Source organism: Xiphias gladius, chromosome 19 (genome assembly GCF_016859285.1).
Source record: "Xiphias gladius isolate SHS-SW01 ecotype Sanya breed wild chromosome 19, ASM1685928v1, whole genome shotgun sequence".
NCBI lineage: Eukaryota > Metazoa > Chordata > Actinopteri > Istiophoriformes > Xiphiidae > Xiphias > Xiphias gladius.
The window spans coordinates 3,581,550-3,609,381 of NC_053418.1; the positions used below are offsets into that span (position 1 = coordinate 3,581,550).

General features: G+C 41.8%; 1 protein-coding gene across 1 annotated transcript in view; it reads left to right on the forward strand.

Moving 5' to 3' along the window:
* The window catches only part of LOC120804901 (protein unc-13 homolog B-like), a 170,117-nt gene that overhangs the window by 135,642 nt on the left and 6,643 nt on the right, over window positions 1-27,832 (forward strand). Inside the window, exons 30-34 of the mRNA XM_040154625.1 lie at window positions 2,997-3,140; window positions 6,417-6,494; window positions 6,854-6,931; window positions 25,805-25,893; window positions 25,994-26,131. Coding sequence (XP_040010559.1) covers window positions 2,997-3,140; window positions 6,417-6,494; window positions 6,854-6,931; window positions 25,805-25,893; window positions 25,994-26,131 — 527 coding nt within the window. The remainder of the gene's footprint in view (window positions 1-2,996; window positions 3,141-6,416; window positions 6,495-6,853; window positions 6,932-25,804; window positions 25,894-25,993; window positions 26,132-27,832) is intronic.

Genomic DNA, 27,832 nt, shown 5'->3' on the forward strand with positions numbered 1-27,832 from the left:
ATGAGCAGTTCCTGTTTTCAGTGTACCCATGGATGCACAGACAACTATCACTGGATTACACTGATACAGAATAAAACATAAAAACATGACGATTCTCAGGCAAGTTCTGGAGTTACAGGGACCATCTTTTTTCTCTGATTTCTAAGCGGATTTATTGATCTTTATTGGCAAAGGACATTGGTCCATTGATAATGTTATCATAAATAACATTATCATTGAAAGTTCAAGTCACACGGAATATGAAGATATGTGTATCATGTCTGCTTGTTCAGATATGACACGTACAGTATGACTCAGAGAGACTCTCCTGTAAAAAATGGCCCGAGTAAGTAGTTCATTACAACGCCTGGCTACGTTTCGTTGTCACGCAATGTCCAGTGGTCGTGTGAGACAGCAGCAGTCTTTTCAGCTAACGCCCCAAAATAAAATCTTTACAGTCAAGTGAGGAGGTCCTCTTGTGGTCGCAGTAATTACGACGGGAGCGAAATTGAGGAAATCGGGTGACATTATATATAGCGACAAAGTCTGTGTAGGGAGGAGGTCGGGATGGATGGAAGGGTCAACACAACATTGGACTCTTAACATGGGAGACTGCTGTTCGTTTCCCTTTTTCAACCGACAGTCAACGTTGTTTCTCTTGACCACGACCGAGATTATTCTCCCGCCTTAACTGCAGGTTTACTATTGCAACGATGACGACAAAACATCCGTATTTTAAACCACACCATGATCTTTCCCTAGGCCTAACCGAACCTTTACTGTAGCATTGTCACATCGTAAAAGGGTTAGGTATCTATTTTTAACAGATCCTCTGTGGCAAATCTCCCGAGCTCATTCGGGAAACGTGCTTATGGGTCGTATCAGAGGGAAGGGGAAATACGAACTGTATGGTCGCGTAGGATGGGGGACTTGTTTGACCCAGAGAAGAAGAAGAAGAGCGCACTAAGGGTCAAACTACAAAAGCTATCTTCTAGTTGTTTTTAAAACACTTTGACCACACACGGTATCTTTGCCTCATGTCTCTCTCTTATGATGAACTTCTGCAAACTTTACACCGACTCAGTGAAGCCCCGTGTACCTGTTCATGCGTAATAAAGGAAGCACACGGATGCTGTATTCTAAGTAAAGTGGTTTGAAATGGCACCGTTTGAGTGTTACACCCTTCAACAGGACGTCAGTAACTGTATAAACAATGCATTTGTTTACCGATTTCACCGTTGGTCTCTTACTGATCTTGTCTCTACTGAAGCGCCAAACGGCCTCCCCATCATACGACAATTCAGCAAGTTTCAATTTCTTATTTCCTGACGACGGAGAAATTGCCTTGCCAGACACCAGAATTTAATTAAAGCGAACAGGAACAATTTGCTGCCTTCTCAATTAGTGGAGATGAGACATTATGTTTGTGATCTTTGCTATTATGACTGGTGATTTACTACACAGATCTTGCATAAATTCAATAAATTCATTTTCTTTCTTTTTTTTTTTCCATTTGCAAACACTCAAGAACTGCAGCTCAGGTCATACTGCTCACAACAGGGAGAATATCGGAGAGGGGATTAGAGAATAGTGGAAGTTGAGTCTCGTCCTAAAATTATCAGGACACAAATGTGAGACTCGTAAGACTCCTATAAAAGTAATGTCACGGCTACTAAATGACACTGCTGAATGTTAAAATGTTCACTTCGCTGTTGCAGCTCCTGCCTGTGCTTAAAACCTGATACAGCTGCTTTATTTTTCCATAAAAACTACTTAGTTATACAGCAGAACCAAATGTGGTATGATATAGCAGCTACTTTCTGACCTTATGTTGTTGTTTCCAGCGGCCGAAAGCACAGGGAAACCATATTTTTCTGAGTTGCTGATCGCAGTCTGGTAAAGGACGGCATTTTTTCTTCGCACGGTGCTTGAGTCGGTCTGAACGCAGCCTGAGAGTGACAAGGAAACCCAAACTTAGGACTTAAAGTCAGTGACAAAAACAGCCCAAGGAGAATAGTTCAGCCTTCATTTTGTTGAAGTAAAAAAACCTGCACCAGTGAAGTTCATCGTCTAGGCCCTGATGTTGTCACTGCCAAGGAAACTTCCAGGTCAGCACACCAGGTTATGGGACGCGACGGCACATCCTCCCCCTTGTAGGGAAGGTAGGCTCGGAGCTCACAGGGGGACGCCGGGGTGGAGGGGAGGCTTCCAGCTGAGCACTGTGGCAGCAAAAGAGTGAGCAAAGCACGGACGGATCAAGTACGCCACTAAACACTAAATGTTGCCGTGAAGGGAATATGCCATGTGGGTGTAGCAGGAGACTCGAGATGCCCCCCCCCCCCAACTAGCTCATGGGCTTAGAATGATTTGCAAACAAAATGCAGGAAGGATGTATGCATTTTGAAAGTTTTTATAAATGGGCTATCAGAGAATACTCTAAGCGAGTGTTATTTTAGACAGCATACGTATTCTCTGCCTCTTTACTCTCTTAAGTAGCCTGATGATACAACTATTTTAACTCATGGGAGTTTACGAGGAGTCCATTAGAGTAGATGGATTTTATTTAGGAACCTTAGGTGCTTATCGGCCTCCTTTGGCCCTTAAAGAACCAGTTACGGACCCATAGACTGTGGGTTTCAGTCAATATGGAAATATATGACATGGTTCTCTCATCTAGCACAGACTACCACACCAACGCTCCGGGCACCATTTACGTTTCCATTTGAGCCATTTAGCTGATGAATTTATCCGATGACATATGATTAGTGCAACATCGCAGTAAGCCCGCCATTGCCAGACCAGCAACATATCAAGTGAATGACAAGGATTGTAATGGTCAGAGTGCCGTGCGATCTGTGGAGTGATCACACGAGAACACGGCCACAGTAGCTGGGAAAAGAAATAAGAATGATATGAGTTATTGTTTGTTTACAGGAAAGTAGATTTGTTTCCATCAAAGAAAATAGCGGCGCTGGTCTGAAATTTTGCAATTTGTCTCCTTGTCCCTCCACCCGCAGTTCCAGCAGACATCTGAGCATGCGCTGTTCTCCAGCTCGGTGGTGGACATCTTCACTCAGCTCAACCAGAGCTTCGAGATCATCAAGAAACTGGACTGCCCGGACCCCACTGTGGTGGCCCAGTATAACAGACGCTTCGCCAAGGTGAGATATCTGTCACAGAAACCTTGTTTACATCTGTTCCTGCTCTTTGTACCACTCTTATATCTCTCTGAGCTCGGCGTGGACATGGGTAGTTTGTTGTGTTACGTTTTTTGGGGTTTTTTTTTTTTTTTTTTTGTTCCTGGATGTGCAGGCTGCAACACAAATGTGAACAAAAGCAATTGTCCTGTCACTCAGGTACGTTATAAGTGCATTAAAACGCTGTCCCCTCCCCCACAAAAGTACACTTAAATGGTCAGTTCACCCAATTTAAGAAAAAAAAATGTATAAATATATATTCTCACTTGCCTCTAATGGTGTCTACATTATTTGGCCATTTCTTGGGATATTTTTCTGTGTTTTCTGCCTCCATCTCATTACAGCGGAAAATAAATAGAAACAGTCCCCCTGTTATATGTAATCTAGAGAGCTAGAGCTGAAACAATTACTTTATTAGTAGATAAGTTAATAATTCAAGAAATTTTCCAAGCAAAAATGCCAAATTTTGCATGTTCCAGCTTGTCTGAGCCGTACTCAGAACATACTGGCGACGGTTTTATTGGGTCTTCTTCCTTGGGGTAGAGCGGTATGAATGTAAACTGTTCCCAGCAATGTGGTTTCACCAGTTCTGAAGATTTCAGTGAACTCGGAGCTCCTCTAAACTACTTTTTAAGATGATTAGAAGGAAGGTTCAGCCACTGTGTGTAAGTCTGAACTCCTTATTTACTAACTCGCTTCTGTGTAGGTAAGTAAGTAACAGCACGGGACGATTGATCATTTCCTGCAGACAAAGAGACTTTCATGTCAATGACCATACCCCTACCGATGTGGTACAAACGTGGTTGCTTATTAAGAGTTTGTCATTACTCCACTTCATTTTTTTGTTTTGTTGTTTTGTTGTTGTTTGTTTTGTTTTTTTAAATCTAAAAGTTACTCTCTGGTGCAGCTTTAAATTGTGAGTCACCTCAAAAGCTTTACTTACGCAGCTCCTCTTTTTGGACTCTCTTGAATCATTTGTACCCCTGAGATACTGACCAGTGACTTTCAGGCACTTGTTTGCAAAATATATGGAACACAGCACACAACAAGTGTAGTGTTTTTGAACTAACTGAACCTTTGATATCATATTTTTTCTTCAGATGTGATTTAAGGCGGTGGCTTTTAGGCATAGCCATTAAATCTAACAAACCTTTCTCTGCAGAAGGATTGTGTTTACATGCTGCATACTCGTGTGAGTGGTGTGATGGCTCAATCGATACGGGACTCATTAAATAAAGAGTGGCTGATGTGGGCCATCCCTCTCAGCTGTTCCCAACCCTTGACTCCCTTTTCATTTTCGTCCACTCCACCCATGTTAATCTCTCTCTCTGCCTTTTCATCTCCTCCCTGTCCTAGCTCTAGTTTGTTTTCCATCTACTCTACAACCATCTTCCCATCTCATTCCTCTATGGACCCTATCTTGTCTTTTCTTTGTCCTCAGATGATTTTCAATCCACATCTGCCTTTATTTCTATCTTCTCTCCATTTCTCATCCAATTTCTCTCTTTTTTGTCTCTTTGTCACCCACTAATGCCTCACTCTTCCCCCTCTCTTATCCATTTTCTCTTTCTCCTCTTCAGCCCGGCACGGTTATAGTTCATTTTGGAAAAGTGTGAGATGACAGTAAAGAGGACAGATGCAGAAAAGGACAAAGGGAGAGACAGAGTTGTACAATGAGTGGAAACCATATTAAGTGATGCGGGCAGCTAACAGACCACATGTTTAATGCATAAGTGTAGGAGGGCCATCTGGCTGACTGAGGGGAAAGTAAGGAAATGTATCACAGCGAACCCAGGATGCTGTGAGGTAACAGGCACTTTTTTTTTTTTTTTTGGTCATATCCTGTCCCCAAGTTACCATCACAACCGATAAATTAACTTCCTGATTTATTTAAAAGTAGCCTGCGGCGTTTTCATCGTAAACAAGGATGACATTGGTCATTTCTCACCAAAAGGCAATGTGTGGATCCTTAAGGCCTAACAAACATGCCGGCTGAATGTCCTACCTCATTAAACATTTGCATAAACATTTTTCTTGGAATGTTTTGAAACCCGCGTTGTTTGCCCTCAGTGCTTCCTTACACAGCACATTATGTATAGCCAGCTGTCGATAAGCTGAACTGTAGAAGCCTGAAGGACATCACATAGTTCCCATCCCTCTCGTTTTGGTGAAGATGGCCAGCTTTTGCAGTGTCTTTTATGTCTTCCCGAAGAAAAAACTATGTATTTTATTCTCCTGGCAACAAGAACGGTGCTTTGTTAGTGGCCGTCATGTCCGCACGTGCCACGAAAAAGCCGAGAGAAACTGTTCATCGCAAGAGATCAGAGGAAAAAGAGGGTTCTCCTTGGGTGCCGCCTACAGTCTTTGATTGGCAGGAGGGTGATCGCAAAAACCGAAATATGCACAAAGCGTTTAAGATGTCTTGCCAGATCAATGAACACATAATGCTTGGTGCTGTCTGTCATCAGGCAGGATTACAGTGGTACCAACTAGCAACTCCCAACATCCCTTTTAACTCTGGCAAAACATACTTTAGACTTGGCTGCTTACTAAAAAGACTAATTTGTTTTGTCTTGTTGATTATTTTCTGCTAATTATCTGACAGTAAGGAATTGTCATCAGACATCAGTGTCCATCAGTCCTTCACTTTTGTGGTGGTTATTTTAGATTTGTATCCACAGCTGTAGTCTTGAGACTTAGACATGGACTTAAGTCACAGAAATGAGGGCTTGGGACGCGAGTTGCACATGACTGATGTGAGACTCTGCTTACTTTAAAGCAAAAACATCCGAGTCTCATGTTAAAATTTTCTGGACAATAATAAAGGAGAAAAATGAGACAGTCAGAAATGCCTTGCAAGCCAAACAACTTGCATTCCTAATTATTAGGCCTATGTTTTGAAACTTGGACCTACCCCAAAGGACTTGAGATCTGACCTGTGACCTGCTCGTACAGACTAAAGACTTGACTTGGACTGATTTGGAATTTCCTAAAAGACGCAACAAACCCATTGATTGCAGGAGGTCTTCGCGCCTTACAAACTGTCCGCGGCTCTTTTAGCAAAAGACAGAGAAAGGCATATTCGGCTTAAATGTTTGATGCCACCTGAGCTCACACAGAGCTTGTTTTGACCTGACCGAGCGAATCAAGCTAAAGCAGTAAATGCCAGTGTTCGGATTCACTACTCCAGAGGCTCCCTGAGCAAACATGTCCCAAGCGTTTGTCATCTTGTTTCCGCAGACCATCACCAAAGTGCTGCTGCAGTACTGTGCCCTGCTGGCCAAGAGCTTTCCCTCGTACTGTGAGAAGGAGAAAATAGTGAGTACCGCTGCGTCACCACTCTGCTGACACCCCTGCCTCGCTCTGAGTTCATCTCTGATTTGGAGAGGGACCAAACACTTTGAAAGCTAGTACACTCTCTGTAGAGTGGCTTGATATGTTAGTTGCTGCTGTCCATGTTTTTCTCTCTCTTTAACTTCTATCTCTGTTGTTTTCTCTTCTTTCATCTTCCTGTCATCCCCTTCTTCTTCGTTTTGTTCTGCTATGTTTCTCGCCTGACTTTCATTCATTTGCTCTTTTATTTTTACTTCCTTGGACTTCCTTGACTTTCCGCGTCCCTCATTTTGATTTTTCTTACCCACTTGCGCATGTTTGCTGCCTCATCTATCATCCTCCAGCCCTGTGTGCTGATGAACAACATCCAGCAGATGAGAGTCCTTTTGGAGAAGATGTTTGAGTCGATGGGAGCAAAACAGGTGAGCAAAGCAGACGTGCACAGACCCTCGTCACTTGTGTAAAATATTGAAATTAAAACTTTTCCCGTTGTCTTGGCGGATGAATAAAGCCACCACCAGTGGAGCTCCGATACTACAGCTCACCATGGCATCGCGTAAATAAAGAGCAGAGCCTCCATTTCAGTCCAGTGAGCCCAGAAATAAATACATGTGTGACACTGCACATTCATTCATTCACATTCAAAAGCAGCAGTAGCAGCAGCAACAGTAGCAGCAGTGAAGGAGCCTCAGTAGCAGTGGAAAAAAAGAGTCAATAAATTAACACTATTACACTTGAACAGTAGACTTGAGTTTCCTTAGTGAATGATAAAGTGTTGGAATCCCGGATTTTTAAACACATGCCTTCAGCTGTAACCTGACGGGGACAAAGTGCTGCTGGCAGCAGAAGATTAGATCAGAGAGGACGGTTTATTTATTGAAAAATGATTTTTAACTCTGACCCAGTAATAGTCTGAAGATCTTGGTGATTTGCAGTTGAAAAAGCATCTAGTTTCACACTGAGTGTACATTTTCGGATGTCTGTTTTACCATTGTGTTGTCGTTGCATTTACACCAGAGAGAAGAGAACCAATCAGGACAGGTGGCCATGCCAAGAAAAATTTTCAAATGGAAACATGACCGCTTGGGACACTAGTGTTTTTCTACATTGTTGTTGTCAAAGTGTATGCTTTGGTATTCAACAGATCTTAGAGGCTGTTGCCCGTGGTTGGAAGTAAAATATGTTGCTAAATTAGAAAAACGTTGCGTTGTGAAATGTCTAGTTGTCGTAAATTTTTTTGATTAGACTTGTTCGAAAGTTTGCAGACGTTGACACCGTTCAGGCATTTCCTGACATGGTGCCGAAAAAAGCTCCAGCCCGCAATGAAATCCCCCACAGACAATAATGGTATGTCCCAATACGTGCACGTTTCTATGTGGGTCACCTCGCCGTACTCCAGGTGTGATCTAATTACTGTAATGAAACTACTTTATAAGCATTCGGGTTCATACGCTGTTACCTGGAGAAGCAGCAGAGTTTTAAAAAAAAAAAAAAAAAAAGATGAAACATAGAAGTTGAACGCAGGCGATTTGTGTAGTAGTAGTAACTTTCATGTGCGATGTGGCAAATCAAGAAAACGATTTGAAAGCACTATACTTGGGACATCTACAATATGTATGCATCGTCTGGGGTAGTCTTATGAGAAGTTCCCCCTCTTGCATTTCAGTCATTCACTTGACTAGTCAGTCTTATAATATATAAATATAAATAGTGGAGAAATCTCTTTAAATATGGATAATCTTGTTTGAGGATGAGGCTGCAAAAGGTGCAGCAGCTGTGCGGAAAAAAAGGTAAAACCTCTACACTGTGTGTGTGTGTGTGTGTGTGTTTGTTTCTCTCTACAGTTAACTGCTGAGGAGGAGAGGGTATGTCTAGGTTTCGTTTTCGCCCTCGCTCCCCTTTCCCCCGTCTCTCCTCTAACACAAACATTCAGAATAAACAACCGCTCCATTAAAGCTAAAAACCCGCCCTGAACCTCTTGCCAGCTGCCAAACCTCTTTTTACCCAGTGGTTTGTGTGTCTATTTTTAGCTTGATCACAATTTACTCATTAGAAAGAGATCAAATAGAACCCTTCCTCCTCCTCCTCCTCCTCCTTCCTAGACTCCCAGTTTGGACTCCCAGAAATAAACGTCGGTTTTCCTCTCTGCCTGGTATCATTTACGTTTTTGTGGTGCTGCTTCTTTCCAAAAGCTTGAGAATGAGGAGGAACCTGAGGAGTGTGATGAGGAGGTGGGTCAACTTTGTCTGTCTGTCACAATCTCAAACAATCTCAATCTCAGCGTTAAGTTTGGATAAAGCGGCTCTTGAGAAGTTACATCTAGCGAGTCTTCCTCTTCACCAAACTTTGACACGTTAGATCATCTTTTTGACGTGGTGCTGCGGCGTTTCACATCCCCCTGGGGAGAATAGAGCTTTCGACTTGTCACACACACAGGGGTACCTAATAACTTGAATCATGGCTGCTTTCTATTCGGGCCCTGTTGTGCAGGCTGCCTCACTGCCATCGTCAGTGTTGTTGGGTTCTCCTGTTCCTAGTTCTTGCTGTGACGAGTCCAAATGTCTGCTGCGAGAAAAGGCTCGTTAGTCTAAGTTAGAGTTTTTGAAATCAAAAGAAATTCCAAAATACTGATTTGTTTTTGCTTTTCATCTTTGTGATCAGTTGCTTTTCTGTTTAAAGACCAAATACACTACATAGCCAAAAGTATGTGGACACCCAAACATTAGGTCTGGTTCACAGTTGGGGCTCCACCTCAGCCCAGAGATGTTGAAATGGGTTGTGGCCAGGATTCTGTGCAGACCATTTCTTTACGGATCTGCCTTTGTGGATGGAGGCATCGTCATCTTGAAACAGGAAAGGGACAAACTATGGATGAGACAGTGGGCTAATGGGCATAGACATGTAAGAGGCCCCTCACCCTTCCTGCATAAGAGCAAGACCCAAAGATTGAAAGAGACACAGAACAACTATAAATAACAGTTTACTTCTCTTTGTGGTTGTTTTGCATGTCTCTCTTTAGTCTATCTGGGGTCATTGTTCTGAGTGTTTTTGTGGTCAATTGATTGACAGTTATTACTGTTGCCACAAAGTTGAAGGCACACTTTTGTCACTGTGTGCGTTAAGATGAGGATTTCCCTTTATAATAACTAACAGACAGATCCCAAACCATGAAAAACAACCCACACACACACACATATATGTACGTGTGTGTGTGTGTGTGTGTGTGTGTGTGTGTGAAATATTTGGACCTGGGTGTCTGTATACTTTAGGCTATGTAGTGTATTTACAGCCTCTGTGGATCTCCCACTTACATTCATTGTGAAATCTTTCAGATAATAAATATAATTCACTGGCTGATGTGTCTGATGTGGCGTGACGATGCATCACGTTGCTTAATTTTAAGGGTGTTTGTAACCAAATTCATCTACAAAAAGGTTCATTGGAAGTCAGTTTTAGCTTGTGGCCAGCAGAAATTTCCAAGCAGTATAAGCATGATCATAAATTAGTGTCTCATTTAGTTAATTGTTTTAGTGGACACAGGCATAATCTGACAATCACTCCAAATTCTGCAGTGCGCCGACCGTGTCCTTACAAATCCTCAGCAGAGGAATAATTTTTCTATAAGACTCTCTCTCAGGCATTTGTATTATTCATTTTTTGTTTGTTTATTTAAATAAATGAACACTATTGCTTTGTCATACTTGTCCACCTGTATCTCCACCAGGCTGTCTCTGACAACGAAGGGGAGGATGACATGGTGGGTAGGCCGCATCATCAAAAGCTGCCAGCAGAAAAAAGAACCAAAAGCCACTTTAATTTTTGCTGATTCACGATGTCTTTCTATTTTAAAATAACCTAATCTTTTGTTTTCTCTGGGGGGTTGGGGGTAATCTTTATGGCCCCCAGTCAGAGGATTCCAAGGTGAGACAGGGATTTCAGGTCACTCCCACTGAGTTTTCATTCTTTATTGTTTCCTTAAATGTCCTTTTATTCCTTTTTATTCACATTTGTTTTGCCTCACTTCACCTTCTCTTCTTCCTGTTTTGTCCGTTTCAACCCCAGTCTGGCTGCTCAGACTCAGAGGGATCTGAGGTAAGAGAGAACTACGGAAGAGAAAAACTGACAGTCAAAGCAAAAATCCTCTCTGAAAAGAGTTCACATGTAACTTTCCGGAAACCTTGGACATTTTATGTCGCCTTAATCTATTTGTAAGGAAGCTAGAAACTGGAGATTCCACACCTTTTAGCATACATTCATCTCATTTAAGGCTGAGTAAATGAGATCACTTTTTAATCATAATCATTTCTGGGTTTTAATATAGCGTAAAAGCACATTTATATCTGCAAGCTGCTCATTATACTCACTGGTCCTCTGCAGTTAGCCACTGAACACCTTCATTCAGGCAGGTGGAGGACATATCATGTCTTGCCTACAGGTATATTCGCAGCAGCCATAGTTTTATGGTTTTTGCAACCAAAATGATTTCTGGTCATCGTCATTCCCAGTTAATTTGGACCTGTGACAAGCAGAAATTCACAACTAAATCACTCATTTTCATACATTAGTGTGTGATGTAGTGAATATCGATCGTTTGAGTGGATAGCGGCATCGTCTGAGAGTGATGTCCATGCTTTCTGTGGCTGTGTCCTTGCACAACTTTCTCACAACAAGCAAACTCCTTACAGCAGGGCACAAAACAAAATTATGTCATTACGTCTGTCATGTACGCATCCTATGATTTTGCATGGACAGATAATCACAGGGAATCGAACATCGAACCTTCTAAATCTGGGTTGTAGTGATGTGTTGCCCCCATGCAGCTTTAGTCTCAAGGCTTTTACTACAAGACTAAACATTGATCTGGAATGAAGATACAGCTTCGATCTTGATTTAAGGCCCCTGAAAAACATGCTTTTATATCTTAACTATTTCTCAATAACATTAAATACTCATGACTAAAAAAGCAAAAATCAAAGATTAAAAAAAACAAATTTTTATAGCCATACACTCAAAAAGTCAACCAATATGCTTCTTTATGACTTTGTGGTTGCGGTTTTATTATTTGTTTGACAGTGGCCTGGACACAAGCACACAACAGTCCTCCCATTCTGATTCTAACGTTGCTTAATCCCGATTGGTGCATAGGGGTACTGTAATTGGCATCACCTTTTCAAACTGAGACCTGTCCTCCTCAAAACCAGCGAGAACAACCACAGACAAAAACACAAATTCAGTGTGTGAAATAACCAAAACTGTTCTATCGTGTGTGGGGAAAGTGATTAAGGAAATATGTTCCCAGGATCTTTAAAACCTACCTAGAACCAGGCTTGTTCTCAAAATTGGTTACTGTGGGAATTGAACCCTCCCCTCCACGCTTGAGTTGTCTTGTTTTTTTTTTCTGCTTTAGCAGAAACCTCTGATCATAAATTAATATTTATGATAAAACGATTTTTGCCAATTATGACTGTTACCCCTTTGAACTCCCCGTCTGCTTCTCCCTAAGCACGGCTGATAAATCCCGCCATAGACCCGATGCCAAAACACCCATAAAGCCTCTGGTACCACATGCAAGCGAAGCTCTGAACACGTTTGCAGCTGGTCGCTTGAGGCAGCCTCCCTCCTCTAGTGAGCGCTTAATAGACTAGACACTGGGCTGCTGGATAATTGAATTTGATTTTGTAGAAGAATGTTGTATTTAGCCGCCACTAAATGGCTTGTTGGAATGACTTTGTTTGTCAGCTGACTGTGGGGGGTCTGTGGCATGTCGGAGAGGAGGGGGGCAAAGTCAGATTCGGAGCAGGGGGTGCAGAAAGGTGAAGTGCGGCGGAGTCCCAGCTGTGCTGGTTAATGGCTAAAGTTACGTCTGTCGTAACGGACGTTAAATGGGATGCTATGCCGAAGATACGCATACCGTTATGGGGCAGCTAAATATACTGCTCCTTTTGTTATAGTTGGTGCTTTGAAGGAGAGGACGTTTTGTGTCTGAGATTACATGTGTATATGTAATGCTTGTGTATCTGGTGATAAAAGAAAAACACTGTCCTGAAAGCACTGATGTGCAAGCAAGGGAGCGCCTGCCAAAAGAGGGGGGCCATGATATTTTTATGTGAAGTTATCTCCAGTTTTGCTTAAAGTTTTATTTATTAACTTAATCTGATCTTAAAATCAGTCTTTTTTTTTTTTTGAACTTACAGCCGTCCTTAATTGATGCCGTCCATGCGTAGTAGCTTAAAATGTAAATTAAAATCCAATATTGTTTTGCTTGCAGTGAAGGGGGGGCCCTGCGATATTCCTTGAAGAGTTATTCAGTACGTAGAGGAAGCCCTTGATTCTTAATGATTGCTAGAAAAAAACCCGATGCACACTGAGTAAGCTTTTAGAAGGCGGTTTTGAAATCATGTTTATCTATATTCACTTTGCTTTATGGTTCTATTTTATTTTTGATTGGATGATTAATGACAGATAGACCAGGTCGAATTTGCAGGCTGTGAGTATCAAGAACGGGTGTTTTTATTGTGTGTGCTCCTGTATTTTTGAGAGTGAGGTTTGACTGTTGAGTTGGATGTAGGGTTGAGGTTGCAGTTTGGTTAAGGTTAGGACAAAGGTCTTTGATATGCATAGTTGCGGTTAGGGGCTAGGGTATACTGTAGGTCAATGAGGGTCCTCAGAAGTACAGACCTGTGGGTTAGGATCAGGGTTATTATCACATGGTGGGGCCAAAAACCTGTCCACATTTTGAGGACTTGGCCACCATCTGTGGACAAAAATCAGGTTCCGATGAGTTAAACCATTTATTTTGGCCCATTTGTTATGGTTAAGGCTCGTGCTTCTGGGTATAACTGTAAGTCAAGACAAGTTATAAAAGATGACGTGTGTGTAGACTGTTCAGCAGCACAGTTCCACTCAATAAATCTGTTCTAAAAATAAATTGCCTCCAGGGTGCCTTTGCTTCTTTTACACTTTTTGCAGTCTCCAATTTGAACCAATGTATTGCATAAAATATTGTATGGGTAGGAGCTCTCTTATATTTGGCAAATAGTTTTAAATTCTCGTTGCATCCAATTGCGGTTTTCAGCCCAGATGTAGTGGAAACCCTATTTGTGTTTTGAACACAGGTGTGATGAGAATCCAGTCATGTTGTCGCATTGTCTTCCTTCCGTTCCATTTCGCGTAACATCGTGTAACGCAGAATTTCACATATCGGTTGAAATAATATGGATGTCAGTGAGGTTTCAGGATATCTTGCATTGAATGAACAAAACATGGACTGTTGTCCTGTTCTGTCCTGTCTTGTCTCGTCCATCCTCAGCTTGACAACAAGGAGAAGGAGAAAAAGGTTGGTCAGTCAGGCTTTTTCAGTTTTTGTTTAAACACCTTTGTTTTTTGTGTGTTGTGGTGTTTTTTGTGAGTTTGTCTGGACTGTACTTGTACTGTATGTTTATGGTGTGTTTTGTACCATCATGAAGTACTCTAGAATATGGCTAGTGTATTAAAGCTCATCCCACCTGTTAAGTAGAACAGTATATTCTCTTTTTGGTAGTTAGGTTACGTTAAAAGGTGCCAATGCAACTCTACACATTTGCAGCCACAAATGGCAGCCCAAGGAAACTGTTCAAAAACTTAAAATTATAGATCAGAAATGTGCAGACAACATGCACATGTTTACCAACCCAGCCAAAGGGTAAGGAAAGGAAAATGAGACCAGAGAGGGAAAAGATCTTGGTCGATCCCAGTGTTTCTTGAGGGCAAAGCTGTCCCACCAGCCACCTTATTCAACTGCAGCACTTAATTTGCAGTTAGTAAGGTGAATCCAGGGCTTCACAGTTTTGGGGGTGTGGGATATTCATATTCAAACCCCTTCTTGCATCATCTGATCTGTGACATTGGCGTTTGATCTGGAACATCACGCATGAAACTGTGAATGTTTTATTAGCGACGACCTGAAGATCTGTAGTCCTGTAGCGGAAAGAGTTTAGGATTTGTCGCAAGATGGGAATGCAGATTAGCATCTTGCTGTAATATTAAATGCCAGACCTGACCGTGAATCTCATTCTCAGCTAGCAGCACTAAGAGGATGCTTCAGGGAAGTGCTGGGTGCTACGTGGCTCCTGCTGTTACTCTGAGACGCTTGAAAATCTGGTTCAAGTAGGGAACAAAAACTTGAGATATTTTTAACTTTCAGTACTAAAATGAAAATGCCCAGCTTTTTTCAGCTTTTGAGGGAGGTGCCTGGTAGAAACAAGGGAAAAATGTAATGGAATATTGGTATACAATTGATCTATAATCCTCCTTTATAGCCCCATTCTCACTCATCACTGATGTAGATACTTTCCCCTAAAACTTAAAAATGTGCGCGATAAAATAGAGCTCTGGTTTATTGTGTTTAGGATCGTATAACAGGTGCCTTGGTGGATTTTAGTGGCAGCAGACGTTTTAGTTTGTGTCTGTGCTGAGAGCAGTCGCACCTTCACTGTGCCTTCTGTCCTCCTGTAGGACGAGTCCTCGGCATATGACGACAGTGAGGAGGAGCAGGAGAAGGTTCGGTTTCTTTGCAATACGTTGGTCCCGCCAACATTTCCATAACTAACCTCTCCTCTCCTGCTGGCTGACTTCTCAGAGCTGACTGAAATACATACACATGGTTGACAAAATCCTCCATTCACTTTGCTGTTCTCGCCTGTCAGAGTGTCTGTGATAGTGTGTGTGTCTAGAAGAAGTTATACAGTATGTGCTCCTGTCTCCACCATTTTTTTTTCCCCCCATCATCATAAAGTACCATTAGCTCAACCATGCCTTCTATTTGTCGTCTTCTGTCTTTCTATTTTTTTTTTAATGTATCTTTGTTTTATTCCTTTCTTTCTTTAAAAGCTTGACAAGGAAAAGGTGAGCCATTAAAAGTACCCGCATGTAACCTTTAACACTCGGTGATGAATGTTTCTTTTTATTTTCTTATCATTTATGTCATTTGTCTTTTTCTTTCCCCTTTTCACACCTTCCTAATCTGAACCCAAGAAGGAAAAGGTGTGTTTTCAACTACGCTGTATGCATGCAAACTACTCTAATGTTTTTTTAAAGCATTTAGAGGTGTGTCTTTGTGTGTGTGCATGGTTGTCTGTGTGCTTTGGTGTGGTTGTGAAGCCCGATCTTATGTAAAAATGAGTAAACAACTATTTTATTGATACACGTACAAAAATTACACTCCATGTGCTTACTTCTTACAATAAATTAAGTAAAAGCTTTGACCTAAACCTAACCTGAAAGCAGCTATAATCAGTATTTTATAATATAATGTATCAAATGACAGTGTGAAAACAACATGACAATTTGAAAGGGGTTGCCCATAGTGATGGACCTACAGATAATTATCACCTGAATCTGTGGCTTTACAGAGCTGCATTGAGTTTCAGCTGGTTGTTTAGCTGGCCGTTGTTTAGCCATTGTAAAGCTGTTTGGGTTCACTCTCACCGCCCTCGTTGCGTCGTTTATCGGACACAGCAGTCAGCCGGAGCATTTAGCGGATGAAGAGCCAGATGCTCCCTTCAGGTGCTGGTAGAGACCAAAAGCAGAGCTAAAACAGGGGGAACATTGGACTTACTTTCATCAGGTAGCCAGAGACACGACTCCAAACCAATGATAGCGTTGCTCTGTAACTGCTGGATGTGGAAATAAGCAACTGTTTGCTAACAAGTTGACCATATCAACTAAAAAAAAGTCATTATATGTCAATGTTGTGTTCACAAATCGTTCCCCCCAGGGGCCAAACAAAAAAGAAAAAACGTTTTTGCAGGATTAATCAAAATAATTTGTTTTAACTTGATAAAACTTTTTTTTTCTGTGAAGAAAGTAGAAAGTTTTAGTATTGTTTAAAAATAGGGCTAAGAGCTATGGTTAAAAAGTGAATGGTTGCTCTGCTGGCCCTGAACTGACCCCCGGTCTGACAGACAAATAGCCCTGTGGCTAAGGTGAGGGAAGGACAGACTTGCCTTCATGTCAACATGAGGCCAAAGTGTAGACTGTCACTCATCAATAAGCTGTTTTATCCCTAAGGGCTGCTGCGGGGTCTCTTGTTCTTTTTTTTTTTTTTTACACCGCACAGTTCTCAGTCGACTCCACACCACTGGGGTCCAATTATGTGCCATGAAGGACCAAGAGTCTGCAGGTTTTCCTTTCAACTATTTTTATACATTACCACACTGTCAGGCGCAGAGGGAGCAAGTCATTAGTGAAATTATTTGAAGGATAGACTGCAGACTCTTCAGAGCTCCAGACATTTAAGGGAGTCAAGACCCTCTCTGAAGGTCTGAATCCTGTGTGCGCTTTTGCATAATGCTGTCAGAGAAACACCTCGTAACCTTAAGATTTCGTGGCTTGTTTTTAGCTAAGTTCTTGCTCACCCCTGAGAGGGGGACGTGACCCTCCGAGCTGGATATAAAACCTGAGAATCGGCAAAACTGGACCTGTGAGGGTTTCACCTGAAAGCAACAATAACTCTTATTAATATGTGAGTCGCTGCCTGGAGGAGCGAGAGGTCGACGCTGAAGGTGAACCTAATGAAAGGGCCAAAAAGAGTGTGTCTGTTACAGTGTCACGGTGTGAATGTCGTTGTGTGTGAACATGTGTGTATGTCCTGTATATACCTGTCTGTCTGGCATCTAAGCGTAACTCACTCACGTGTGTGTGTGTGTGTGTGTGTGTGTGTGTGTGTGTGTGTGTGTGTGTGTGTGTGTGTGTGTGTGTGTGTGTGTGTGTGTGTGTGTGTGTGTGTGTGTGTGTCCTTGCAGGCTGAAAAGAGGGACAAAGAGAAGCAGGTTGGTTAGTTAACAGTCATTCTGCTCAAAAGCTTCAGCTTTTCTGATATCTGATTTACTTTCTCTCAATCTATTCAGATTTGCTCTCATTCCCCTGTAACATGAGCCGAAACCCTGATAAATAAATGCACTCATTTATTCACCTCACTGTCTGCGCCATAGAAGCAATTCAGTTTGTATTTCTCAAAAAGAGCTAGTTCAGTCGTTGAGTCTGTGTGAGAGAAAAAGAGAAATTAATGGTGTTGGCTTTCTTTTCAACCATTCCCTTTCTTGTCTTTGCCCCAAGGAGGACGCTAAGAGCAAAGAGGTGAGTGGTTGAAACATAGCAAAGAAGATTAGCTTCAGTGGCAGCTCCAATAAAAGGCCCTACAGCATGCTTTTTTTTTTTTAATTTATTTTTAAAGTTTGTCCTGTATTCATAATTTGTACTGATGTTTGATGCCTCCCCCACATTGACTAAAGGCCTAATGGTTACTTTGGATGTACTGACTAATTGTTGAAGACCCTTTCAAATGTAGAAAAGGGAAGCTTGATGAAGCCAGTAAAGACACCGCACCTAAAACAAAAGCCCAGTAAGAAGCAGTAAGAAAAGTTTATTTTACTGTAAGTTAACGGAATGTGTAAAATTCGACCTCGCACGGCTACTAAACTGTAGCGCCTGTCTAAGAATGGTCTCTTTAGTATCTCAGCTTATCATGGTGCAGTCACATCATGCATGTTTGGGGTTATTGATCATTGGTGCCTGGGATTGATGAGTAAGTGATGCCTGAAAATGTGAATTGCCGTCATCTCCCGGGAGAACAGTAAGGACTAAGATATCAAGCCACAAACAAATGGCAGAAGTTGCATTCAAGAAGGATTATACGACAAATGGCAGACATATGTTGACATTTGATCCCCAGCACGTCCTCCTGATCCCAGAATAAGAGCCCAGAATATCAAAAAAAGAACCGAGGGCAAAAAAGGACTGGCGCTCACATTGAGCTGCTTCTCCATGTGTTTGTTTACCACACTCAAAGACAGTTATCAATCAGTCAGCCCTTTTTAGCATTTATAAGCGGTATGTAAACTGTTATTACATGGTTCATAACACACTATAAAACTATAAAACTATAAACTATAACTATAAAACCATGAAACGTAGTTGTAAACAGTAATAAAACTAATTCATTACATGTGTTATAACAAATTTATGAACTGTTTATACACATGTACGAATCAAGTTTAAAACTAAACTACACATCAACATATTAGATGCAAATGTCGCTTCCACGCTTGGCCGTTTTCGTATGTGCTTGTGAGCGCGTATGTGGGTCCCGAGATGAGTATGAGGCCCGATGGACGATCTGACCGAGTCATTAGTTCCACGCCATCTGCTGCCCCCCATTGCAGCCAGCTGATTTGCTGATGACTCGGACTTTTCCCAGAATGCAGTTCGAAGAATCATTCCCATCTGCCAAAAACACTTGGCCATCGGCAGAGGCAGCAGTGCCTGATTCGATTCAACGTCTTACTATTTTCCAGGATGGAGCTTTTTTTCTTTGAGCTGGGTCGTTTCATTTTGTTTCTGTTTGTCACTTTTAATTTGAGCTCTTTCACGGTGAAACTGTTTGCCTATCATTTCCCTTAGCATATTTTGTATTTATGCCGGGAGCATATTGAACAAGGTGAAAAAGACGACTGTAGAGGAGTGTTCTCTAAAGTCCTATTTTGTTTTTTCTCACCAGTCAAAGGAGGAGGTAAACAAGGTTTGTTTGCTCCTTTTTCTCCGTAGAGCTTTTCCCTCTGATCCACCTCTTAAAAGCATATCCTGAATTTAGTCTATTAGCCTGTTAGCCATGGTACATTACACATCCTTTTCTTACATTTATCCTGGCGTACGACATTAATACTGCGGGTGGAACTGGTAAGACATCAGAATCGGTCTTGTAAACCTGAGCCGGCTGAATTAAACTCGGCAGCTGTCTAGGGCCCTTCAGCCACCGCTAGCAAAATGAAAGTGGGGAATCTCTTTGGATTCTTTTGTTTACTTATTTATTCTTGCACATAATTTAGTGTATTTGAATACAATTCCTGATTAGTAGCCAAGTACAGTACATAAGACAATCCCACAGTGGGGGAATTCCTATGCCAAATTTTGGGATTAAAAAATGACACATTTGGGGGGCGCTATACCAAATTTCAGGATTTCAGTAGAGCCACAACAAAATCAGCAAGTGTATTATTTAAGGCTTCTAATGCTTCTTATATATTTTTTATGTTCTTTTTACATTTGTACTTTGACAATGTACCAAACAGGTATTGTTTAAACTTTACCAGATTTTATTTTGAATGCGGTTCATTTTTATCAAACTATAGATTATGAATAGTTGAGACATTATTAAATTCTGCTTAGAGCGCAGACGTAGTTGCTTTGAACTGCACATTCGCATGTGCCTTCTTGCTGTGTCTGTACGCGAAGTCGGCAAGCGATAGTTCTGCTGGCATCTGGCGTCTAGTCCATGTTCCGGGTACACACAAAGCACCCAGCAAAGTATATGAACGACGATGTTGCTGCCGCTTGTCTAAGTGTGTGCACTGGTAAAACTAGTATATCACAAGCCCTGTATGGCAGTAAGTAAGTTTTGGTCAGCCATCTAGTAAGTCTAACAGAGAACATCTATCTGAGTGAGCTGAGCATCTGATTGTTCATTGTATGAGTTGCCCAAAAAAATGGAAATTTCTTCCAGATGGTTCCTGTTTGGGATGAGTAACGTAGCAGACAGCAGTGAAACACAGGACTTCTACGATGTCGGTGTTCCCTTTTGTCTTGTAGCATCCCAATAAGCCAGAGGCAATAAACAAAAAGCTTTTATTAAAATCACCCACTCACCACTACCCAATCCACCAGACAATATCATAAAAATCCAACCCAAGTTTAAAAAAAAACCAAAAAAAAAACCTCATACTATTTTTACCTGCTGTATAACATACTGTAAAACCCTGTGTCTGTGTAGTTAGTTTTTTGTTTGTTTTAATCATCAATATCCTGGACAGAATTGTGTGACTCTTCTTTTTCTTTTTACTTTTGTGTCTTTTCTCTCTTTTCCTTTCTGTCTTTCCGGGAAGACTGAAGCCACAGCTGCCACAAAGAAGGTACAGTTGGTCGATGGAGAGAGATAATAGAGTTGGACAAACACTTATTACCTGCAAAGGGCACTTCTAATTTCAGGCTGTGATTCTAGTGAGGCAAACGTGTATGTGCAGGCTTGTATGTGCTTTTGCTTTTGTGTCCATTTCTTCTTAAAAGCAGTTTTTCTCAGTCATTCACTTTTTTTTTTTCTCCTCCCAAAGTCTTGAGGACTTAGACCGAATGGATAGAGAATTTTTAGTACCTCTGCTGTGAATAGCTAAGTGAGTAGAAGATGACCTGATCTCCAAAGGCATAAAGTTAAAGATGAAACATTCTTTTCAACATTTGAAGCAAGATTAGTGTATTATTCTTATTTTGTAAAGGTTTAGAGGGGAGAAAGCACCATATAAAAGTTTGGGCGTCCCAAGAGATTTGCGCTCCCAGATAACTTAATTAGCTTGTTAGAGTTATGGCTTGTTCACGGTCATTATTAGGACAGGCAAAATGATACAGATTTCAAAGCCTTACAAGTACTCTGACTCCTCACACCTTGTCCCAACAATCAGCGGCCACGGGGCTCCTCTAAGCGGCTTCTTAGCTGCACAGTGAAAGTTAAAATAACTGATGCCCACAAAGCAGGAGAAGGCTACAAGAAGGTAGCAAAGCATTTTCGGGAATCTGTTTCCCCAGTTCGTAATGTAATTAAGAAATGGCAGTTAACTGGAACGGACCAAGAAAACTTTCTGAGGGAACTGCGCGTAGGATTGTTAGAAAAGGCAAATCAAAACCCTGTCTGACTAAAAAAGACCTTCAGGAAGATTTAGAAGTCTCTGGACTGGTGGTGCACTGTTCTGCTGGGCAGCGACACCTGCACAAATATGACCTTCATGGAAGAGTCCTGCGGACTGATCAAGTTAAAATAGAACTTTTTGGCTACAATGAGTAAAGGTATGTCTGGAGAAAAAAAGGGTGCAGAATTTCTCCGACAGGACAATGATCCTAAACACACCTCAGAATCCACAATAGACTACCTCAAGAGGCACAAGCTGAAGGTTTGGCCATGGCCCTCGCAGTCCCCCGACCTAAACATCATCAGAAATCTGAAGATAGACCTCAAAAGAGCAGAGCACGCAAGACGGCCCAAGAATCGCACAGAACTAGAAGCCTTTTGCAAAGAAGAACGGGTAAAAATCCCCCAAACAGGAACTGAAAGACTCTTAGATGCTACAAAAAGTGTTTACAAGCTGTGGTACTTGCAAAAGGGGGTGTTACTAAGTACTGACCCTTCAGTGTGGCCAAACTTTTGTTTCAGGCCCTTTTCCTTTTTTCTTATTTTGAAACTTTAAAAGATAGAAAAAAAGAAATAAAAAGTAATCTTGCTTGAAATATTAAGGAAATGTTTCATCTTTAACTTTATGCCTTTTGGAAATCAGGTCATCTTTTACTCCCTTAACTATTCACAGTAAGGGAAATTTTTACCAGGGGTGCCCAAACTTTTTCATGCCACTGCATATGTGCATAAGTATAGGAAGGGGATTGTTGCCCTTTACTTGCATCAATCTTCCAAGGACACATCACACTCATCTGCACGGTCAGCTTCGAATGGCTGTAAAGATGTCCGACTACGCTTGACACTCGCAGCGCACATAAATTAGATTCAGACCAAGAACACACTCGTTCTGAGGGGGCGGAGTGGACAGTCCAACCTCCGTTTCACTCACCGCAACAATTCTCAATTAAAATGCAGGAAATTAAAACGCTGACACTTGAAAGTCATCGCCCTCCTTTAGCCCAGTTAAATGCTAAGGCAGTTTTCCCACCGTCTTCTATCTACTAATGCAGTTCTCAGTTATCCATGGCACATTTTCTACAAAGACCCGTTGCGATGTCTTATCTTGCGATCATCAAGCCGCGTGGCTGGTGTAAAGCGGTGCGCGCTCGAGACCCAGCATACTAATGAGTTGGGTTTTTTTGCAGTCCATCCTGCAGGCTGCGTGACCACCAGAAAGCTGCACTTTGCAGCTTCAGGTTTTTGTTTTTTTTGTCATAACTGGCAACTGGGAAAAAGTGGATTGTTGAATGTTTCTGATGGCAGAATTCAGCGTGCCGTAGCATAAAAAGCCATTCGCATCTGCCGAGTTCTTAATGTGACTCTGGCTGATTAGACGTTTGCTTAGTTTGCAGTTGGCAGGAACTCTCATAAGAAGGATGAATGTTTAAGGTGCCCCGCCGTAAAAGTCTCAGCAGAAGAGACCGATTCAAACCTGGTCTGTACACGTCCACACAGTCCGGAAGAGAGGTCTAATCATGGGAAAGCCATGGAAACACCAGTGAGGCTGAACCGTGGGTGCGTGGCGCCTTTAAGATCATAGCTTAGTGTGTGTTTACCTGTCAGAGTGCCTAGATGTATACACTGCAAACTGTTTAAGAAGAGAGCCACACATTTCCATTTGGTTCGGTATTGTAGCTTCATTTTGCTCGATCAGCCGCAAACTGTTGCTGTCATTGTACCTGCATTTACTTGACTCTGAATGAAAGATCATTCAAGAACATGATGGAAAGTTAATCCCGCACCAGTGCTGACTGAGACAGTGTCGCAAGAGATATAGAAAATCGACAAATCTGCACTCCCAGGTCGGTTTGTGTTGTCTAAAACCACTTCAAACGTGCCAGAAACACAGAACGCAGACTCGTCCTTTTACTCAGCTGCAGAAGTGCTCATTTCTGCGTCCGTGGCAATGGCGGTTCTAAGACTGGTAAAGTTTATTTCAACTTTTTAAGCCGAGTCATGCCTGCTTTACCCACATGGCATGCTGGGCAGACAGCGGGCCACGAAACGACACACGGGCAAGGAAGACTGGCTGCGGTGAATTTCGGCTCCCGGGTGTCCCTGCGGCCAGTCCGGCCAGGTGCGGAGGGAAACCTGGGCAGCACATCAAATGGCTGTCAGGTCTAGGCTGAGCTTGACCACTGAGGAGGCAAGAATCCAGTTAACCAACATTGTTAGCGAAAAACAAAACAAAAAATTAAAAAAAGAGACTGGCTTTCTATATTTTCACCCTGGAAGTCTTTGTCATTTGTTAACACACAGATCTCACTTAATACGGACGACTGCCGGTTTCCTGCGACTCAAACTGCCTACGTACGTGCAGTAGATGTAGAACACAGAGTAGAAGAGTACGCTAATTCTAGATCATGTCTTTAGCAGCGTCCCCCTTCTTTCTTGAACGCCAGCCTCACCGTGCTTTTCACTAGATTTATTATACGTAATGAAATTCAAATTCAGCGCCCTGCTCTCGAGACGTGAGGTTAAGTCAAGGGGAGTGTTAAGAAAAAGTTCCACTCAGACTTACTTCATTCTTCAGCCTCTCGGGGTGTATTTTTCAAAACCTGCTTTAGCTTCGGGAAACGTTGTGCACTTTATAGCTTGAGGAGCTCCGTTCAGACACTGCTGAATAGGTTTGAAGAGGCACAAATGAGGCTGTCATGTTTCTCCCTTTCACACCTACAAACCCCTTCTCAGCTGAAATGGTGTTTAGTCACGATCTCTGCACTTTTCATTTAAGTCAGCATTTCTTTCCCGTTCACTGATCTGCATACATTCGTCACCCAGCAGCATCATCACACACACAAAATATGCCCATACTGTAAGTCCCTGTGTGTATCCCTGACTCATACACTTACTGTAGTCACGTTGTCTCACCCACTGACACTGAGAAAATGAATCTGGTGTTACACGCTCTTACTCATCTTGTCTACACACTCCAAATGTATTTCCTGCATCGGAATTTATGTGCCCGTACTGTACAGCGTTTGCTTTTTCAACAACCAGAAGCATCTGGTTCCTACCTATGTATTTTGCGCAGTTCTGCTCGAAAATTCACAAAATGCACTGAGGGGAAACCAACGAGATGTTCGTACTGATTTGTGCCACTTCAATTCGAGGTTTTTGCGACTGAGAGCGGAAACTAGAGCTCACAGAGAAAGGTCGCCGCCATCACTTGACCTAGGACCATAAACAGACAACCGCTTATTACTTTTAGTGAGGTGGACTGCGACGTCCTAATGTCCGCGGATGCAGTGGACACAACTGTGTCATATTCCAGCTGCAACGCTCCCGCAAGAGCGAATCAAAGCCCTTTGCATCCAGTGTCTCAACCGGACGTACTTGCAGCAAACCAGGGGCCTCGTTCATCAAATCACGTGTAGAACATGCTCCAAATCTGTGTATAAGAACCGGGTATATGATACACAGAGGAACGTAGTTATTTAAACGTACAGTACATACCCACACCTGTGTGCAGCGAACAAGGAAAAATCGCACCCATTCTACACGCACCTCCTCATACACAAACAGGGTCAGTTCCCTAAGGATACGCAACCAGGACCACACATATACAGGCTCAGGACTAGTTGTGATGGAGAAAATGTAGCAGCTGAGGAAGATTAGGACGAGACAGTATGGTTGAGGTAGCACTGGATAAGATTCAGTCAAAACAAAATATCATAAGCAGTTTGTCTAAGAAATGTTTGATTTTTGTGCTGCTTTTAAGAGGTTCAGTGTCTTAGTTACAGTTATTTTGATTCAAAGCAACCGTGGCAACACATAACAGTTCATTTTCTCACAACTCTCTTGCATGTCCTTAACGGATCTTCTTGATAATGCAGTTTTGTGCCTAAATACAGTTGATAAATCATAAATGATCTACTTTTTTTTTTTTTGAACCCTAAATGTGTGTTTAATGGTTGTATTTATTCACATTTGATGTAAATATATATATGGGGAATATATCGCTAATATTGAATATTAATTTTCACTTGTTAATTAGAGTTAGATAGATAGTTAAGCACAGTATATATAGGCAAACTTTCTTTGACTTGCTCATATTAAAGGTGGTTTCTTCACAGGAGTGAACAAATAATGTATAATTTTTTTATTCTAGATGACATTGTTCCGGGGGTAAAATTAAATCAGTGGGTGTTACCCAGTTATATTTGGGTATTTTTAGGATGGTCTTCTTTAAGGTTACATTATTGATTACAATGTGAAGTTGAAATGGAAATACACTGAAAAAGAGGGATAAAAGACCAAAAACAAGGAAAAATGAAATAACTAAGTCTGGCTTCAGAAGAACAGGATGCACCACACACTGGAACCGCAGCTGGGATGTGACACAGCCAAGTCGAATCTAGTTCACATTTCAGGTTTTAATCTGGCAATGTGGTGGCCGGTCGTATAACTGACTGTAAAGGCCCGAAATAACCTGTTGCCTCCTTCCTCCTCCTTTTCGTGTGTGTGTGTGTGTGTGTGTGTGTGTGTGTGTGCGTGTGTGTGTGTGTGTGTGTGTGTGTGTGTGTGTGTGTGTGTGTTGTAGCTGGATACAGAGGCCGCTAACATCCTCAATGAGCTTCAGGTGAAGCTCAGCACCATCCTGGACAACTTCAGCACCATGTTCGCCAAAAGGTAACACACACAAACACACACACACTGTATTCAACGGATGGCTGAGGAACAAGCCTCCACCAGCTTTGCAGAAGTTTACCTCTGCCTCCTCGCCCTACAGTTTCCAGACTCGTATCAACGGCTGCATGCGTCAGATGGCTGAGATCCTCTACCAGATCAAAGGCCCCCCCAACCACAACACTGCGGAGGCAGATGCCGACACCATGCTGAGGCCCCTCATGGAGTTCCTGGATGGGAAGTAAGTCGAGGCATGACGCAACATATTTGGGTCCTGTCGTAGGCTGCTGGCAGACGACTGCACAAGTGGGTCTCTCATGACACCACCAATGTCATTAATGAACTAAGTTCTGCACTATGACCATGTACATCGGGGATTAGAGCAGCTGCTTCCCAACCCGAATGATTTTTCTCTTCCCTTTTCCATCTACACACTAAAAATTGACTCAATGACTCAATCCACCCAAAACAAGTGATTTCTTGTATTACGTTTGGGATATTCTCTCAAACTAATATATGGTTTGGTTGAAAACTGTTATAATCTATTCTAGCTCTTTTTAAAATTACATGTCCATCCCTGTTTGTTACTGATTTTTAATCATTTGTGTATCCTCTGAAGTTTTTAATGTCACAATGCAAATTATTTTGTACAACGAGCAATAAGTTTGTTACAGTTTTAAGATAGAATTTTTGAGCTTTTTGTGTCTAACACTGGGTCAACATAACCATATTTTAGTTTGGATACATAACCCGACAGTAATATAAAAATTAACGCTGACGCTGGATCAAAACACCCCATGGGACCTAGGTAAAAGTGGTCTGTAACCCAAACCAGGTCAATTTTTTCCCCCGGTGGTTTTTAGGGTGTAAATACTGAATTACTTATTGGAGGACATCCTTCCAATCATCCTAAATGAAGTGTAAAGGACCGGAAGGCAATTTAACAGCCTGCACTAACACCACAGGAAGCTGACAAGTCTCCGCAATCACCCCCTGCTGATGCACATTCTCTGAAATCTTCTTCACTGTCTGGCGAGTGCGAATTAGGCCATTGGAAGGGCTGGAAACTATAAAAGTAATTTTACAGTCCTTGGCGTTTTTTTTTACAGCTGCTTGGTGTTTTATCGGAGAGCCACTCACCAGTTAATTCGCAACATAAAAAAACGGATGCTTTCTCAGGATGGATTGGTGCGAAAAACAAAAGAGTAATGGACATGGTAACATGGATGGGAATTGGCAATATGTTTTAGTCGTCAAATTGCAGCGCACACTTTTGTCCATCGAACGGGAGGCAAAGCGGAGATACATTTTATTTATTCATAATAGTGACGTACTACGTCAAGCATCTATCCCGCAGTAAAGGTACAGGACATGTAGAGGCGGAAGGTTTTTCAGTCAGTGCTTTTCATCGTTTCGTAACATTTTATTTTACAGGTCTGTTATTTCCCAATGATTGATTGAAAGTCTCCGGAAAGATGTTTGTAGTTTGGTGCTGATTACAGGGAACATAGAGACTAAATTCTGAGACTTGTAATATTTGTTGTGATGAGTTTATTACTGGTTTCCGCAGAAATTTCCATGAAAGAAATTGCCCCATTGAAACCCCAGTGAATATGTATTCATCGTTCAGTTATTACTGGAAACTTTATCCTCTATATATGGTGAATTGTATGGTTGTTTGGAGTGGCTGTTCACATTTGACGTGTTTCGTTCACCTGCTCTCCTCTGACTAAAAGTCTCAAAGTTTCCCTGGCTCAGTGTCTGTAAATAACTGGAATCTTACCACCTGATCGCTTCTGAGGAAGTTAACCGGAAATTAATCAGAATTTACGGACCCGTAAAATAAAGCATTCACAGAAAGAATTTTTTTGGTTTATCATATTTAAAAGAAAGAATATTACAAAAAATATGTATATCATCATTATAATTATTATTATTGTTT